This window comes from Opisthocomus hoazin, chromosome 1 (assembly GCF_030867145.1).
Source record: "Opisthocomus hoazin isolate bOpiHoa1 chromosome 1, bOpiHoa1.hap1, whole genome shotgun sequence".
In the NCBI taxonomy this organism is placed as follows: Eukaryota; Metazoa; Chordata; class Aves; order Opisthocomiformes; family Opisthocomidae; genus Opisthocomus; species Opisthocomus hoazin.
Window position 1 is genome coordinate 130,594,171 of NC_134414.1, and position 12,252 is coordinate 130,606,422.

Here is a 12,252-nt window from a genome sequence, read left to right on the forward strand (position 1 = left end):
GGACAAATGTTCAGGTAACAACCTGCAATTTGGACAACCTGGTGACTATTTGGGGCACATGCATGGTACATGACCCAAAACACTCAAGCACCAGCTTCAAAACCAGCATGAAACAAGAGAAGAGAAACAGCAGGACAGAAATACTTCATTTCACCCTTAATAAATGAGCCTTCACCAGGTCTTGCAGTATTACTGTGCTAAATCAGTTCTATCTCAGGCTTGACTGCATCATCATTTTTATCACAGACAGTAACCACCAAAATGTAATTAGCATGTTTATTCAAACACAAGTTACATAAGACCCTTCAAGAAACACATTTGAACCAGGCCTCCACATGTTCGATTTTTTCACTTAGCTTGTCTACAAGACATACTTTGTCAAAACAGCACAATCAGACTAATTAAACAGTTATGGCAGAGAACTGCATGTGATGCAAAAACAGTTTAAGACCAAAGACCACATAGAGAACATTACTGGATTACAGCCCAGCATAAATTGTTCAGGAAGTGACAGAAGGAAGAAGTTTTCTCCAACAGAACACAAGTACACAGCATCATTAGTACACATGTTGCAGTAATATTCATATTTAAAAACAGAAAAATGTTAACTTCAAATATTACTTGACTAGCCACTATACCTATAAGGTAAAACCATAAATGGACTAACTCTGCTTAGGAGGTGGAAAACACTAAGTCTCTAGAATTAACTAGAGCCCAATTCAGCAACTATTTATGCATGTGATTAAGTCCTGCTGACACTAGTGGGGCTTACACATATTGAAGTATTATAATTAACTTGGAGAGACTTCAGCATGCACCAACACTTACATACATGCTAAAGACTTTCACTGAATCAGGGTCATATTCCTTAAAGTACAAAGTTCTATACACTATAAAAGTCATGATCTTTCTCCCTCAGTCTATCATCCCATCAAAAGAAAAACCCTACAGGTACAGGAAAAACTGATACAGTCCCCTGAAGAAGCATGGCTTTTCAGGTTTTATTAACAACTCCAAAAGCACAAACAAATCAGTGCTAGGGACAATATTAACTGTACATTTGGTCAGTCTTTCAAAACAGAATTTACCAGATTTGCACCATTATAGTATTAAAACTCTATATGCAATCTGCAAGTTTTCAAGATCAAGAAACTTGTTTCTTCAGCTCATTCCCCAAGCAAACAACAGATTTAGAACTATACAGCTGTACAATAATGCCAGTGACTATATACAATCCTGCACATGATACTGGAAAAAAGCTACAAAGTTACATAAATAAATGTTCAACGTCAAAAATATTTGATTTTTCTTGCATTTAAATGTTTTTAATAAACACAAAAAACCCTCTGCAATGTTGACATGTATCAGCCCTCTCTAAATAAAAAGATTTCCTGTAGAAATGTCCTTGTCCAGAAGTTATCTGTATGGCTGTTTAAATAAACTCAGTCTTGCCGTAGCTATGAAATCCAGGTATCCAGGCAAACGTTCCACATGCTTGGGAATGAAACATTCCCATTTGCTCAGAAGAATTTGATTGTTGGGTTCTGGTTTGTTTTTTTTTTACTCTTATATAACCCACTATATGATAGTGAACAAAATACTTTTGTTTCATAGAAACAACTAACATTTGCCCACACCAGACAAATGGTCTATTTACAGATACATTAGGACTGCCTGACTGACAGTGAGTGTGAGTTGCTGAACTCCAAGAAACATGGAGCTTAAAATGGCGACACTCTCTGCTGAATCGCCTTCCCTTTTAGGATACGTCTTATCTGGAGAAAAGAAAAAGACAAAACATTAGGATTCATCATCCTAAAGTGAGTCATAATCTGAAAAAAAAACCTAGACCCAGTTCCGCGTTCCTTATCTAAGCCTAGGTTCCAAGTTCAGTTACACCAGAAAGGATCCCATTTTACACCATCTGAACCAACGAAAGGCAACAGAATTACTCGGTTGCTTCAGCTGCTGGCTTCCTAGGTCAAGAGTCAATTTTTTCATCATGTATTCGTATAGCTCCTAGGAAAAGGGGATTTTCTTCATCTGTCATTCAGGTCTAAGAACTGCCATTACTAATTATGACAAGAGCAACAAAAGCATGATCTCAGGCCTACTGAGATGAACAAGAAAAGCGATATCACCTCCAGTGTGCTGCAAGGTTACAAAGAAAAAAACTAGCTTGACAGAAAAAAGCTTTTGAGACAGAAAAAATGAAAGCTACAAGTAAAACCTACACTTTCAGGTCTTTGTATATTCTGCCTGATCCGGGAATAAAAAGGTATTTGCTAAACCTTTTCCTTACAAGCCGCAACTCAAAACCCAAAAGAAACTTCTGGAGAAGAATAAGGCTTTCGTGTAGATGGGGGCAGATGGGAGCAGAGGAGAGGGTTCTTTGGTTTCTTACCTGTTCTCCTACAAGGCCATCAGGAACCAGGTGAACTGGCTGCTCATTCTCCAAGTTTCTGGCACTTGGATCAGCTCCCTTTCGCATTAGCAGACGCACAGCATCCAGCTGACTCACCCGATACTGCAGGCTGGCAGCCACGTGGAGTGCTGTGTTGCCATTGTAAGCCTGGAGAAGACAAAGTAACTCCATGAAGGAAAGGCAGGGACATGAGCCTTGGGACACTCACAGTGCCACACGTGCATATCCAGGATTACATCTGCATTCCAGAAAAATCACCATACCTTTGCATTAACAAAAGAGAGACAGTTGGGCAGCTCCAGAAAGAGACGAATGAGCTCCAGGTTCGCTTCTTCTGCTGCCAAATGTAAAGCTGAGCGACCACTTTTGCGATCCTACCAAAAAAGAAACTGTTAGTCTTCCCTGAAGGTGCTTCACCTATCCAGGGTGAACATGTAGATAAATAAAACAGAAAGCAGAGTAACTGCAGAGCGCTGAACGAACTTACTTGCATTACAATTCACTGAAAGTCAATTTTAATACGAATATCTAAAACAATGGACCAGATCTCATTTGGCAGTAAGCTTACATAGCCAAAAATGTCAAATGTTATACCAAATCATGATCCCACCACAGACCTGAACAGGGAAGCAATTTTTAATTAAAATTTGCAGTTCAGGAAGGTATCATCAGCGCCCTATTACTACAGATACCTCAGAGTGCTCTAAGCGTATTCTTACTTTTAAGACACAACCAGCTGCAGACAGCATAGCATCATTCTTAAGTCAGAAACTGGACTGTCACCTCCCTCCTTCCCCACAGTTTATTTGCATTGATAATACCTTGTTCTGAATAAATGCAACATTCTCATTCCACTTGGGTAAATTAAGCTGTAGGGCAGCTTTCAAATTGGCCTACTTCCTTTGTAATAAAGCATGGGAGAAAGGGACATGTTCTGCTTCCACATTCTCTCTGGATCTGGCACTTCAGACAAAGCCGCTGCACTTACTTTTGCTTCAACAGAGGCTCCCATTTGTATCAGAGTCTTGATGGTTTCTACCAGGCTCTTGTTTCTCAGCAGAAGCTCCTGGACCTCAGGGGAGTGAGGTGGCTGGCTGTTTTGCAGTTTGTGCAGCACAGCATTATGGGCCAGAACAGCACAGTGCAATGCTGTCAAACCTTAACATTAAAAACAATTAATGAACTACATTAATGAACAAGTGCAATACAGAGGTATTGACTGGCTGCTTGGCTTAAAAGATGGATAAAGGAGCTTCCCTCCCTTGTCAAGCCCAGGGATAGTTCCAGATTTGTAAGTGACAGCAATTGCTCTTTAATGTCTCGGGATTTAAGCTGTCTGCCACCAGAGGAGTTAAGTAGCAACCTACCACAAGCTCTCAGCCAGCAGATAATAAAAGAATCAATTTCTGAAATACTTTTTTACAAAGTGTACTTTAGAAAGAGCTACTATGTGGAACGTGGTTCAATGAAAACAGCTCTCTGGTGTTGGAGATTCTGGCTTCTGTATCCACCAGTGTATCACTGGCACTCACGCACTTTTAACAGCAGCCTGTTACCACCTACACTCTCCATGCCAAAACACGGCAATCTACGTAAGAGGGAAGAGGTCCTGATAGGCATAGACTAACCATGTTTTTATCTGACACATATGCCAACTGTAACGTAATTTCAATTACAATTGTAAATTTCAAGCTGGCAGAGACGTACTCCATTTTATTGCTTCTCGACCCAGGATAACATTCACATCAGCAGCTATAAAACACTAACATCCAGTAACTCTGTAAATTATAAACTCTTAACTACTCACCATCATAGTTAGTTGCCTCAAGGTCCACATACTGATTGCTTCCCATGGCTCCCTTTTGGATTGCCTACAAGAGTGGGAACAGGTATGCATTTAGGTCGTATCCAAACCACATAACTGCTTTCTCAAGCTTGTGTGTACAGTCTTACTGCAACAAAGTTGTCACAAATAACGGCATTAAGAGACTTATTTTTTGCCTTCATAGACTAGTGGATTCCACCAAATTATTCCAAAATGTCGGTGAGAACCTTAATATGAAATTCAGTCTCACTTTAGGGCATTACTGCAGAGCCCAGAGACATACTCGCAAGGCTACACGCAGAGAAAAAGATAAAGGGAGGAGTGGTGTCTCCAGAGTTTTCCAAGACATCTAATACAAAGTATAAGCATCAACAGTCAGTGCAGAGCTATGCCTGCCTGGTTCTTACCTGAAGGACCTGGGCATGTCCCTTCTCAGCACAAACATGCAAGGGCGTTCTACCCCAGCAGTCCGTGGTGTTGACTTGAGCCCCCAAACTCACCAAGTCCTGCACAATGAGATGCTGATTGGCAGCCACAGCAACCTGGAAAGCACTCTGCAAACACCGAGAAGAAAATTTTAACTATCAGTCATCTGATCTCTAACAGGAAAGAGCAACTAAACCAATAAAAAGCCTAGCTACCTGGTATTATTTAAGCAGTGATTATGAATACCAGGAAGCCAGGACAAATGAAGCAGAGGACATAGTTTTACCAGCTCAAGGTTATCCCAAGAAGTATTAATAGCCCAAGGTTAATATTAGTATGCAGGCTAAATCTTGGGGTTAATATTAAACAAGCATTTCACCACATCTTCCTCAAGGTCCAGGCATGCAGAAGCACTCAGGTGCACAAAGCAGGTGCAAAGCTTGAGAACCTTACCTGGCCATTGTGTTCTTTAATATCCAGCATGTGCAGGGCAGCCATCTTCCTGGCAAGAACATAGGAGAGAGCTCGTCGGCCCTGGGCAACCGCAATGTGAAGGAAGCTGCGGGAAAGAGGGGAAACACAGAGTTACACCACCGTACAAAGCAGGGCTGAAGTCATCACAGAGATCCAAACATATGGGAGTGGTTTACGCTGCCAGCTTCAGACCTCCTCTGGGTGAGGAAGACAGGAACACAGATACCTTCTTCCCAGGGCAATTTAAAGCATCTGAATTAGAATCTTTTTCTCTCCATTTACTAGCTAAAAGTCTAACGGTATGTACCTGAAATTAGACAATACAAACACCTTATCTACTCAGTGTGCTGCAACTCTGTGCATCACAGACCATCAGCAAGACCACACACTTCACTTGATTGGCAAAAGTACCACAGTCATGCCACAAGCACTGCTAACGAACTGCTTCCATTACAGCCCCATGGTGCACCAAAACCCAGACAGAAACATTCCCCAAAGTTCCACATCAGAAACATCAAGATAAACAGCACTCACGTGTCTCCATCAGAGTCTTTTGCAAGGAACTGCTCTTGAGAGATGTTAGCCAGTTTGTTTTCCTCCTGCTCCACTTGCCATTGAAAAAACGACTTGCCCAGCTGCGTCGTGTTTCTGCAGATGCTTTGGTCAGGTAGAGAGACATTCAAAGTAGCCAAAGAGACACTGCGCTCCAGACTACCAGAGACATTACTGGAAAGCAAGCCGAAGTTGGAAGCGTGGGGGCCGACATCAGCCTGCGGGTGGGCGCTGGTCAGCGGCTGGAGGGGAGCAGAGATGCCCTCTGAGCCTTCAGTGTCGTTCAAGAGGGAGGAGAAGCTCTGTGACGGGCAGTATGGCAGCTCATGGCTCTCGAAGGTGTTCTGCTGGTAGCCAGGAGACTGGTCATTGGCAGCGAACGGCCTGTACTCCAAGGAGGGGTCCGAGGGATAGCTCTGCGACAGATCCTGGTTCTGGGGCAGGGGGAACTGGTAATGCTGTGGTGGATCAAGCATATGCTGGGAGCTGTGATCTTGGAAGGCTTGGTACTTCTGGGACGGGGAGAAAGCTTGTGCTCCTGGGCTGTTCTGGTACTGCTCACCAGGCGAGCCGTGACTGGAGACAGTGTGTAACCAGCTAACCTGCACCGTGCTCAGAGAAACAGGGCTCGACTCGTTCTTGATGTTTATAATGTTCTGAAGCAGATCAGAATTGCTGTCGTGCTTTGGGTCGTTTTTATGCATCTCCTCCATGTTATCCATAGAAGTTGGTGTCTGGGGTGGTGTCTGTTAGGACAAAAAAAAGAAAAATCAAAACAAGCCCCAGAAAGTTAAGAGGTATTATTGCATTTAGCAGTTGCTGACTACACAAAGCAAACTCAAAAATAAAGGCGCAGAAAAAATTACTTACCAGGAGGTGTGGGTGAACATTAGCTTGGCGTTTGAAAGAAGGTCCATCAGAAAGGAGCTCGGGAGCCTTTCTTTTGCCACTGTGACCTAGTATGCTTTTCAGCTCTGCTGAAAAGAAAATTATTTTAGAATCCATTTGGAGGTTACTCTTACAAGCAACTTTTAAAATCTTCTTGCAGGGTATTTATAGAAAGGGGGTTTTACCTGTGTACTGCTCGTAGTTCACCAATCCTCCTTGTGCCTTTTGAGAAAAATCCAATTATACTGTTAGTGTAATGTTATTTCAGGGGAAAAAACAACAGAACCGAGAAGAAAGAAGCAGAGACTTGCTTCTATAAACACAGCATATACCTTTGCATAATTCTAGTACATGATTGCCTAACCCTAATTTAATTGCTTTTAATTAAGGTTAGAAAACGGAAAGACATCTACGGAACTTTAATGAAAACCACTATTTTTCTTATGGCTTTTTAAGCTATTTGTTACAATACCACAAAACTGAAGAAAATACAGAGAAAGACACTGTTCCTTACTGAGGTCTCCAGATTTTTTTTTTAAACAAACTAGCCAATATTTTACTTCTTTAATGTCATGAACTTTTCTATGCCAAAATTTTCCTGCGACAACACTTCTCTAGGAAGCTCGCAAACACACCCTCAGAAAGATTGTTCTGAAAAAAAAAAAAATCTCCTTTAATCTTCCCAGAATTTCTTATCTTTTTTCCCACTGTGTTTTCAGACTGGACGAGTCTGCCTTTGTATTGTGTGCTCCACACAGAGGAGCGCAACAGCATGACAAACAATTCTCTTCCGAGAAGATTCCCCAACTCTTACAATGAATGACCTCACTCGAGTTAACAGGGAGTTTCTGTGGTTTCATAACACAAACATATTCTCTATCCAAACTCCCTTTAGAAAAAAAAGCTTAGCAAGAACATTTTTGAGTCCCTCCTCCTCCCGCCGTAAGTCTTCTCACTAATTTGTTCCCAGCTCTGTTCTTCCATTACGTATCGAAAAACAAAAAAACACTGGCTCCATCCACATCAGATAAAGCAACTCTCTAGCATTGTCACATGCCCCCCCCTTTTTTTTTAAACCAACTTCAGTAAGCATTAAAAGCAATTATGTCAGTGCTGAAAAACGCGGGTTACCTTGCCTTCCTCCGTGGCGGGGCCCGAGGACATCTGTTTGCTGCTCCTGAAGTGCAGCAGGAGCTCCTTCACCGAGTTCTTCACACGGACCCCCTGGAACGGTCCTCTGTGCTGCTTGCCCCCCGCCATGTGCTGCTCAACTGCTGGGACACAAAAACAAAACCCGAGCTCAAGCCACTGACTGCGTTTTCACTTTAAAACTAAAGAAAAATAAATAAAGGAAAGAGGGAACGCGTGCGGGAAACAGCCTGAGCCCCGCGCTTCGCAGAGCGGGGCCGAGGCGTCGCCTCGCCTTCCCCCCGCTGCCTCCCCGCCCCGGGACGCGCCCGGCTGTTCCCGCAGCGCTGGGAAGGTCCCGGCCCCGCGCAGGCCCCGCTCCCGCCCGACGCGGAGCTCCCGCTCGCCACCGCTTCGGGGCTTTTCAAGCCCGGCGGGTCCGGGCCGGGAACTACGGCTTCGCGCCCTCCCCCGCCGCCGCCGCCCCGGGCGCAGGGGGCCGGGACCGCCGCCCGGCACGCCGTACCTTGCAGCGCGGGGCGGGCGCCGCCCCGGGGGTCCCTCCGGCCGCCGCCGCGGCTGCTCACCGAGAGGTCCGAGTCGGAGCCCGGCGAGCCCGGGGCGGAGTGCGCCGGCGAGCAGCTGCCCTCGCTGGAGTGGGGCGAGGCCCCGTAGAAGTAGGCGAGGTTGATGGGGCTGCTGAGGGCGCCGCCTTCGCCGCCATCGGGCGCCGGGTCCCGGCTGCTCTCCACGATCATGGCGGTGCCGCGGGGCGGCGGGCGGCGGCGGGGGACGGCGGGTGGCGGAGCGGGTGCGGGCGCGGACACGGCCAGGGCTGGGCGGGCGGCGGCGGCGAGTGAGAAGCGGCGGCGCTGGCGGCGGCGCTTATAGCGGCTCCGCCCCCCGCGCGGGAGGGGGCGGGGCCGCGCTTCCCGTAAGGGCGGAGGGAGGCGGCCGCGCCCGGGGCGGGGCAGGGCGGGGCGAGAGGTCGGGGAAAGAGGGCGGGGCGAGCACCGAGCCCCGCCCCGGGGCCCCGCCCTCCTCGGGTAGCCCCGGGGAGGGGACGGGGATGGTGGGGTGGGGGTGAAGGGGGTGACGGGGCGGGGTGGGATGGGATGGGATGGGGTGATGGGGGAGATGGGGATGGGATGGGATGGGATGGGATGGGATGGGATGGGATGGGATGGGATGGGATGGGATGGGATGGGATGGGATGGGATGGGGGTGATGGGGATGGGAGAGATGGGGTCAGGGCAGGACGGGATGGGGATGGTGAGGGCGATGGGGATGGATGCCACCTCGCACCCCGTCCTCCGAGATTGCCCCTGCAGCCCTCCGGCAGCTTCCGTGAGCCCCCGGTCCCAAGGTGGGCAACCCCAACTTCCCCCCTCCTGCGCAGCTGCAGGGGTGGAACCCACAAGCGTCGCCCCCGGCCCCCCGCCGCAGCTGGTGCAGGCTCGCATCCCCCCCCAGGCACCAAGCCCTCACCCTGAGCGCGACAGGGCAGGAGCGTTGGCCCCGTTCCTGCCAGGCCTCAGCTCCGGGGAGACCCAAGTGCCACGGGGCAGGAGCGTTGGCTTTGGGAGGACGGGGGGGTTTTTCGGTGGTGTGCATCAAGCGGGGCAGCATCCAGAGAGAAGGGGAACGTGAGCGGTTACTCAGGACAGGGATGAGTCACCGCGCTTCCTTCCCCTGTGCCAGGGCGCGGAGCGAGCGGGGGGCAGGCGCAGGAGTTACGGGGTTTTCAGGCTGCACCGTGTTTGCGGTGGCAGAGCCTCTCGGTCGAGGTCGGCAGGGAGAAGCGGGTGAGCAACACGACACCGAAACGAAAAGTGGGCAAAACCGTGTGCCTGCGATTACTGTTAACGCCGCCGCCGAGCTACTACCGATATTCACAGGAGAGACTTCTCAGATTTCTGCTTTTCGAACGAGTGTTTCTGCTTTCCTCCTTTCCACTGAGGTCACCGTCTTCTAAAAGACGAGCATGCATGTTTGTCCAAGAGGCTGCGATTAGGACGTTTTTAGCACTGTGGCTGCCCCAAAAAATACGTATATGGTATTTCTAAAGTATATTTTGCAAATTGGAGGTCTATAATTTAGATTATTATACATGTTTTAATTATGTTAAAAAACACAGGACAGGTGCAACGTGAAATGATATTAATCAGCCCATGAGGAGACAGGAGGGAATTATTTTATATTATTCAAATATATCTTCCGCTGTCAGCTGAAGGAAGGGTTTCACTGGGTATTAGCTAGGCAGTTTTCTTCTCCAAAGACTGTTGGTTTACACCATAGGTTCAATTTATGCAGTTGCATTAAAATCTGCACGTGTAACCCATAAAATGAAATCAGATGCCAAGTAGTGGCAGAAATAGCAGAGTCTAATAAAAGGAGAAACTCTCTTGCTCCCTAATCAGCAGCTATCTCCCAAGCGCACCTTCTCCCTCGTCTAACGAACTTCTTTATGCGAGTGAGGATTCCTGAAATCAGGCCGTATGGTCTAAACATGCAAGGAGTATTTCCTCGTCGAAAAGCGCTTGCTGCTCAGAGGTCCTTCAGCCGCCGAATGCTCTCTGCATGCTCGGTGGCTGACGGGAGGACCCGCAACCCAGCTTTCCACAAGCGGATCCGACTGATCAACCTTTGCATTCGCATCCCTGCCAGCTGGCCCGGAAAGCCAGCTGCTTTCAGCTAGCCGGGAGGGTCTGCAACTACTGCAGCAAATGGATCATGTCTTTTAACGAGCAAATGGTAATGTGAATCTGAGAAGTCCACAATCCAGAAAATTAGATTTGGCATCGCAGTTGCCTGCAATTCCCTTAACAATGTCGAGATTAAAAGTGGATTTCTCTCATAGTAGTCCTACCGAGTCATGGAAAGTCCATAAACCACATGCGGGCAGGGACACACAGCACCTTTATCCTTGCTATTCAGTAATGATTTTGGAAATAATATAATTGAAGATTAGTCTCCACGTATGAATGAAAACTATTCTATAAAACAATTTAACGAGGTTTTTGTCTTAAAGAGGGCGTGGAATTTCTCTTTCTCTTCTGTTCCAAAGTTTCTACTCTCCTGAAGGCTGAAATGCTGACTTGCTCTCCTCTTACCAAGCAAAATCCATTTCAGGCAACACTCTGATACCTCAACTCATACTCGTTTCATCAGCAACACCTTATTTATCTGGTCTTCTGGCATAAATCTGCTCCCAGCCAAAGCAGATTAAGACAAGTCTAATTCGACCGAGTGCTGTAACAAAAGGCTCTTTCAAAAATACACACACCCATCGGTTGCACAAGATGAGCTGGCTCCCAGCAGCCTTGTGCTCTCGAAGTGCTGCCATGCCAGTTACCAGTAAATTATTGCTACATCTACAAATCTTAATTATTAATGCTGCAGACCTTGAGCATTTGCTTTTTGGCCCAAACACTACGTAACACCTGTGGTGACCAAAACCCTGCGAGGCATCTTCAGCCTAAGAAAGTTCCTCCCGGACAGGGTGGCGACCAAAAGCGCTCGTCACCTCTTCTCCTGACGGGAAACCCGTCGCAGTCCGTACAGAGAGAGCAACAAGCTGGGGAAGAGGGGGTCAGCGGGGAAGGCACCGTGCAGGGCTGCCGTGTCTGGGAGGTTCGGGCTGCTCTGACCAGGCTGTGCTGCAGCACGACCCCTTGACCTCTGGAGTGGGAGAAGGTGTTGAGGCGGGCACGGGGGAGGATGCCCTGGCTGCCCCAGAGCTGCCCTCCTGGGTTTCAACCACACCACCTCCACTGACTGGGATGTATCAATCATGCCAACTAGCGGCCAGTATCAGCAGCATTTGTCCTGAAACCTTTCTTACATACATCTGAAAACAGTGAGATGTGCTTGTCTTGGTATCTCAGACCACCGGAAAAATAAAAAACAAAATGCATCTGCTTCCCAAAACTCTGCTCCTTTCCTCTCTTCAGAACACAGCCTGGGCAAGTATCACAGAATCGCAGAATGGTCAGGGTTGGAAGGGACCTCTGTGGGTCATCTAGTCCAGCCCCCCTGCTGAAGCAGGGTCACCCAGCGCAGGCTGCACAGGACCTTGTCCAGGCGGGTCTTGAATACCTCCAGAGAAGGAGTATCGTGGAGTTAGAGCTAATCTGCCTTGGTGTAGGTTATACCAATACACTTGATCGCTGACACAGCTTTGGCCGCTGCTTTTGAGCGTGCAACTTGTGCACACCCCTGAACTGTTTTGAATGGACCTGAAAATTCAGTTAAGAACTAAAAAAAAAACCCGCTGCTGTCTCAAAGCTTGTACTCTCTGGGTAGGGGCCTCATCGCCAAAGTCAGAGAGGTTGAAAGCCAGTGCCTTGGACTTCCACCACCAGCGAAACACCTAGGCTAACCACAGCCACGCATCTCCCTTTTGCTGTCCTGAGCAGAGCCCGCGCAGAGAAAAGACGCACGGGACCGGCTGTGCTGGGCTCCCCTCTGTGTGAGGCCTCCGGTAGCAGTGTCCTTGCTACGCAGAAGCAGCCGAGCCACTGCCCGAAGTCAA

The 12,252-nt window shown here is 47.8% G+C and overlaps 1 protein-coding gene across 10 annotated transcripts; it reads right to left on the reverse strand.

The window, feature by feature from the left end:
• Window positions 1-262: 262 nt before the first annotated feature.
• NFKBIZ (NFKB inhibitor zeta) lies at window positions 263-8,553 on the reverse strand. 10 transcript variants are annotated; one of them, XM_075435603.1, is made up of 12 exons: window positions 8,245-8,553; window positions 7,722-7,861; window positions 6,776-6,812; window positions 6,573-6,676; window positions 5,685-6,448; window positions 5,130-5,235; window positions 4,658-4,804; window positions 4,233-4,296; window positions 3,414-3,583; window positions 2,689-2,799; window positions 2,405-2,572; window positions 263-1,775 (listed from the first exon to the last, which is right to left on the reverse strand). In XM_075435603.1, exons 1-12 carry the CDS (start codon window positions 8,474-8,476, stop codon window positions 1,722-1,724), a joined length of 2,097 nt encoding a protein of 698 aa, XP_075291718.1. In that variant the 5' UTR covers window positions 8,477-8,553; the 3' UTR covers window positions 263-1,721. The 10 variants fall into 10 exon arrangements, with proteins under 10 accessions (XP_075291718.1, XP_075291708.1, XP_075291700.1 ...); XM_075435593.1 differs by having other exon boundaries at window positions 6,573-6,679; XM_075435585.1 differs by having other exon boundaries at window positions 7,722-7,864.
• Window positions 8,554-12,252: the final 3,699 nt, after the last annotated feature.